The following is a 6,000-nucleotide window of genomic DNA, read 5'->3' on the forward strand; positions in this document are numbered from 1 at the left end:
AAATAACCACCAAAGTAATTGCCTCCGGTGGTGAGGCCTAGACATGTGTATTTTTGATGAAAAGTTCCTGCAGTGATCTGTCCTGCTGGCTCCACAGTGGGCATTTGGACATTCACGCTCCAAACTGACCGTACACACGTATGAGTGAATGTTTATGTGCTTGGCTTACATGAAGTTTCACAACAAAGAATAAAAACAGTGTCATATTGTGTGCTGATGACACATTTGGAGATGGTGAGACAGTCCTCGGGGGTGTGTGCGTGCAGCTCAGGAACGCTGGCGTCCCAGCACGTTTCCCAGCTCTGGGCTCAGGTGGTTTTGATCTCGGTAGGGCTTGAGAGAGCCTCAGGTTTATGAAACATTTTCCTTTTTTAGATCGTGATTTATATTGAAATATAATGTTCTGTAGACAAGTGATTGTGTGTCAGCTGCGAGCAGGAATCCGTAACAGAGCTGTGCTTGCTTCTGTAGGTGGAAGTCATTTCGACGGTCCGTTTGAGTTTGGCTTCACATTCCGAAATCCAGACGATGTCTTCAGGGAATTTTTTGGTGGAAGGGACCCATTTTCATTCGACTTCTTCGGTAAGTTCATCATCTGGGTCGTTGGTTACGTAATGTGTCCGCGACTCACGAAGACAGACATACCCGTTCTGTTTAATCACAGTTGTAGCTTGTCCTTAAAGTTGCTGTCTGAGCAGTGCAGGAGTTTAACGAACCCCCTTTTCCTTCTCCCTTCAGAACACTTTTCTGAATTTTACATCTTGCGTGTTTACATAATAAAGGCTTTAATGTACTCATTTCCTTGGCTGTGTTTGGCTCTGATGAACTACCTCTGCAGCGGGAAGGATGTGGACGCTGGGGGCTCTGAAATGCTGTTCCTGGTCGGACAATGAATTCTATGTGAATTTGCTGTGTAATAGTCTGGTTAAAAACACTAAGCATCGAGGCAGATATTGTTCAGAAGACATTTGATCTATAAACTTGTTTTTGTTTTTCTGATTGTGGTGTTAGGACTATTGAGTTTGCAGTTTTTGGAAAGAAAGGACACCTCTAGAGCAAGGCATCACAGATGTTCATCTTTGAGAGAATAGCTTTGCCAAAGGAGACCGTCCTGCTCTGGCTGCTGTTTCATTGTAGGAGACTTTTTCCCATCCGCTGCACCTCTTGGTCCCGGTGCCCGACTAGAGGCAGAGTGTCGGGAACTCATGTTAGGGTCTGGTGTCGGGAACGTCTGGTGTGCTGGGCAACTCGAGAGGTCAGGGTTCATTCAGCGTGTGCTGCTGAGGCCACTGTTGTCTTTGGCTTCTGGAGGGGGAGACATACCCTGTGTTTGCTCCCTTCATTGCCTGGAGCCTGGTTGAGAAGACTGAACGCCACCTGCAGCCCCTCAGGAGGGAGACAAGAACAGCAGTTCTGTCTGCAGCTGACACGGGGACCTGTGGATCCTGCCCGTGGCAGGCACGAAGAGGAGGAAGGCGCGGCCGTGTCTGGTAGGTGTTGGGCCTTTTACGTGGCGCAGTCCTTCAGTTTATTTCAGATGGGGATTCAGAGAGACTGTCCTTATTTATTTATTTTAACATCTTTATTGGAGTATAATTGCTTTACAACGGTGTGTTAGTTTCTGCGTTTCCTTATTTTTTACTGTTGTATGGCTTTTTAAGAAAGTAGCTTATGGAGGAAAGGTGTGTATGTATACTAGTGTGTATTAGCGTTTTCACGGACAAATGTAACAACAAAAGCTAAGCAGGGGAGTGTTCCATGGGATGGGGGAGGAGACTCTGTCATCTGTTCTGAAGACTTTATTTTTTGCATTAATTACCATAAGCAGAAATATGTACTGGGAAGGCTCCCTGTAAATATGACATGAAACGTAATTATGTCCTTTATTAATTGTCCCTTATGTTGGTAAGATGTCTTACTGTAAGAAAAACACAAACAGTTTTAGTGATCTTTCCCGTCTTAAAATTAACCTTGTGTCTCATTACAACCTTTAGCGAGCTCCAGATGCGTTATTTTGGGGGAGCAGGGCAGTGCTGGGTGAAACTGGCCCCGTCTCTGCCACGTCGAGCTGTGAGGGGAGTGGCAGAGAAGGCAGAGCGGGCTGCCCTTGCCGGGACTGTGGCTGGCGGCTCATACAAGCTTCTTCGTCACTTACAGGGCTTCTCAAGGGAAGAGTCCCTTAGTGCTTGAACAGTAGCCAGGTTTTGTTTTCCTTGGGAAAGAAATCCGACAGGCCAGGCTTTCTCATTAAAAATGATTTTCCTTGAGCTGCTCTTTCTAGAGTAAAGAAGGGATAGAGATGATAATCAGATGTGGATGAGTTAAGTAACATGTGGTTTTTACCCATTATGAGTGCTGATTTTCACATCTTCTAAATTGAGATTTGTGTATATAAAGAAATCTTTATGTGCATGTGTAATTCACTTAGAAGAGTTACAGATTGCAGGACGTGCGGTGGAAATTTCTTCCGTTGGATTCAGAGTCCAGTTTAGGAGAGACCTAGTCTTCCTGTAGATCTAGACTCTCAGGCCCTCTGTTTGAGATACTGCGTTGCTCACGTTTTAGCACTAGGCATTTCCCATATGTTTCTCATGATTAGTGTGGCAGTGATAACTTGTCCAGTCCATTCTTGTAGGTGTTCTAGGTGACTTGTATTTTCAGGCTCTCAGGGTTTACACATAGGAAGAGAATCTGCGCCATGGCTACTGCATGTATGAAGTAACAGTGCGGCCCGATGGTGGTATGTTCAGTGCAGATCTGAGTGAACGTAGGGTTGGGGGTTTTCTGCTTTGGCAGTGATTTAGTTGATGTTTCTCAGTATCCACATCAACCCGGTTATAACGTCCATTTATAGTAGTGTGTTATTTTTTCATCTTAATTTTTCACACAACCAACTTTTTCCGCTCCCGTTTTCCCAAAAAAAAAAGAGTAGCTCAAAACCTGTTAAAAGACCTTCTGAGCTTCGCTTTGCGTTTATCAGAGTATAAAACCCTCTGACTTCAGACTCCCCAGATGAAAGAGGAGGAGACTTGAAGAACCAGAGCTGGTGGGAAGGATTGAGGCCTGAGGGGTGCTGCACAGACTGCCACGCTGCAAGGAGTGTTTATGGTGGGAAGAGGACGTGGGCCTGCAGGTAGACGCAAGCCTCCTCGACAGACGCCTTCCCCGAGAGGGAGGGGAAGCCATTTCTCAGACACTGAAGACTGGCTCTGCAGTGGAGGATGCAGGCCGACCTTTCAAGGCTGACTTTCCCGAATGTAGAGCACGCACAAAACTAGCCTTAGGAGCATGTTAATTGGAAAAAATTAATGAGTAGGGATTATACTAATGTGAATTAGGATGATCCCTTCATTTGTTTATTATTGAAGGGTGCCGTTACTCGGTAGAATGATGTTCTAAGATAGAAAAGCTTTGACCGTTACAGGCCTGGCAGGAAATGCTGTCCGGGAGACATTCCTCCTGACTTGTACCCTCTGGTTGGGTAGCCAGAACCAAGCTCTGAAACTGAAAGCCTCTTCCGGAGAGCGAGAGTGCGTTCACTTCGCTCGTGTCCCATCCATATGGGCTCGGGTCCTGCGTGGGCACCCGGCCGAGGAGGGGAGAGGAGGGGGCGTGGGTGCAGCGCAGGCAGGCGGGGCTGCGGAGGGAGGGGCGCGGCCAGGCGTGGGGGGTCATGAGCCAGTTGTTTTGTCCTCCTCCAGGGTCGAGGAGGCGGCCGGCGAGGAGCTGGAGCCCTTTAGTGAGGCTGAGCCCGGCGGGGTGGGGCAGGGGCGGGGGCGGGCTCCCCAGCCAGGGCCTGGGGGTCACCTCCAGTGAGGAGGGGCCCCCGGGGGCCCGAGGGGTTTGAGGACGCGGGCCCGAGCCCGAGGCCCCGCTCCTGCCCCGCTGGGCTGTGCGGTGAGCAGGGGGCTGACTCCCTGCCCACAGTGTGTCTGGAATAAAGACTTCCTGCTGCTAGTGCCTGGCGGCCCTTGGGCAGCTCCCCGCGGCCGTTGTGGAGGTGAGTGGAGCCGCACAGGGGCCTGGGACGCCCTGCAGGCCACCCTCCGCGGGGAAGCCGTGTCACAGCCGAGGCAGCGCCTGTGCTAGTGTCCAAGCGGCGGGAACAGCAGACCCCGAGATTGGAGAGCCTGAGACAGGGTGCGGCCTGGCTGGGTCTCTCCCCAGGCCTCTTCCAGCTTCTGGTGGCCTCAGATGGTCCTTTGTGTTTTCACATCGTGTTCCCTCTGCGTGTCCAAATGTCCCTTTTTATAGGGACACTAGTGACATGGGATCAGGGCCACCGAGAGAGCTCCTTGTAACTGGATCGTCTGCAGAGGCCCTACTTCCCACATGAGGTCACGGTCACTGGCCTGGGGGTTAGGAAGGCCGCATCGATGGGGGCCCAGTTGACCCTATAATGTGTGAAGACTTGTCCTGCGATTTAGGAGCAGCACATTTTGAGAGGGGAAGCCTTTGAAGTCAGGCGCGCCGAGAAGAGCCGGATGTGGGAGAGCGCAGCCGCGGCGGTGGGAGGGGCCCTTGGGAGAGGCAGGGCCGGGTGGTGACCCCCCGGCGGGCCTGAGACCCGGCGGCCAGCGTGCCCCCGTCCCCGAGCGCCCAGGCTCCGCCTGCACAGACCTGCACGCGTGGAATTGGAAAGGCGGCAAGGAGTAAGGCTTCAGGTCCACACCAGACAGCGTGTGGAGTTTCCTGCTAAAGGAGTTAAAAGAAAAACACTCTTCACAAGACTTAAAATGACTACGAAGCCCCTGTTGAGCCCCTGGTCCCCCATGCTGGGGGAGGGGTGCTGTGGCCAGGAGGACAAGAGGACAGGAGGGTGGCTCTGTCCGTGTTTGGGAAGTCTTCCGTTGGAACGGGCAGCAGGCGTTCGAAGATAGTTGGGCGAGGGCGGGTGCCATGCCTGTGGGCCTCGTGTTCCTCTGACCCAGACCCCAGCCCAGCCCCGCCCCGCCCCGCCCCAGCGGGAGGGGAAAGGGTTTCCTGAAAAGGTCATGCTCGGTGGTGTTCTGGGCCACAAGAGCGGCAGCCCTGAGGTTCGGATCATCTCCCCCGGGGAAGCCTGCACCTGCCACGAGTTGATTTTGAGCGTTTAACGGAGCTCCCGGTGCCACCCAGGGCAGAGCTCCCCGAGTCCGTGTAGGGCTTGCTCACCTTCTCTTCCTCCTGGAGTTGTGCTCCCCCGGCCTCAGGTGCAGGGCGAGGGCAGAGTGCTGGGCCGGTGGCTCCCTAGTGGTTTGTGAGGGGACGCGTGGCACCAAGAGAGAGAAGGGACCCTGGCGAGACGGGGCGAGACGGGCCACACGCTGACCCTCACAGACTCCTTCTGTGAGGGTCAGAGAGGCTCAGGGAGCCCCAGACCTCTGCTGGCGTCTGAAATAGGACGGTTTGGGTCCAGTGTGTGTACTTGGGATCCTTGGCTTGGACAGCTTTTTGTAATCATTAGAAAATACAATGCTCCTCCACGAGACCTGTGATGTAACTAGAAATGGCATTTCGTAACAAAATAGTTGTATGCAAAGTTGAAAGTATGATGTTCATTTGGCATATATTTATTATCTGCGTACTGTTTAGTGCCAGGGACCACCCAGATGCTGGTTCAGCCGCGAAGTGTCCCAAACCCATCCTCCCCAGGGTTCCGATCTTGTATTACGCTATGGCTGTGTTTCTGATTTGTTCCCGTTTCTGTTTCAGATTCTTTTCAAATATGTTATTTTCTACTTCTGAATATGTGAGGAAAAAACATTTTAAAACTTGGAGTTGTCGTGAAAGGAGCGTTTTGGTTTCTGTCTGTGGTGTTGGGATCAGCTGGGAGATGGTCACGTTGAAATCTGTCTGCTCCCCTCGGCCTTTGAATTTCAAGTGTTTTTCCCCTTTCCTAAGGGTTGCTGTAGTTGAGCTTTGAAACTGTAGTCCAGTGTGATTTTCCTTTGTTTGAAATGCCCAGGATGCTTTTTCGAGTTTATGGTGTTATCCTTTTTTGTGCAGTTTTTTGTGTGT

General features: G+C 51.5%; 1 protein-coding gene across 5 annotated transcripts in view; it reads left to right on the plus strand.

The window, feature by feature from the left end:
• DNAJB6 (DnaJ heat shock protein family (Hsp40) member B6) overlaps nucleotides 1-6,000 on the plus strand; it is a 54,693-nt gene that overhangs the window by 21,817 nt on the left and 26,876 nt on the right. For all 5 annotated transcript variants that reach the window (XM_082633092.1, XM_082633094.1, XM_082633095.1 and 2 more), the window contains exon 5: nucleotides 472-582. In XM_082633092.1, coding sequence (XP_082489218.1) covers nucleotides 472-582 — 111 coding nt within the window. The remainder of the gene's footprint in view (nucleotides 1-471; nucleotides 583-6,000) is intronic.

The sequence above is a fragment of the Mesoplodon mirus genome (genome assembly GCF_964341445.2).
Source record: "Mesoplodon mirus genome assembly, chromosome: 9".
Taxonomy (NCBI): domain Eukaryota; kingdom Metazoa; phylum Chordata; class Mammalia; order Artiodactyla; family Ziphiidae; genus Mesoplodon; species Mesoplodon mirus.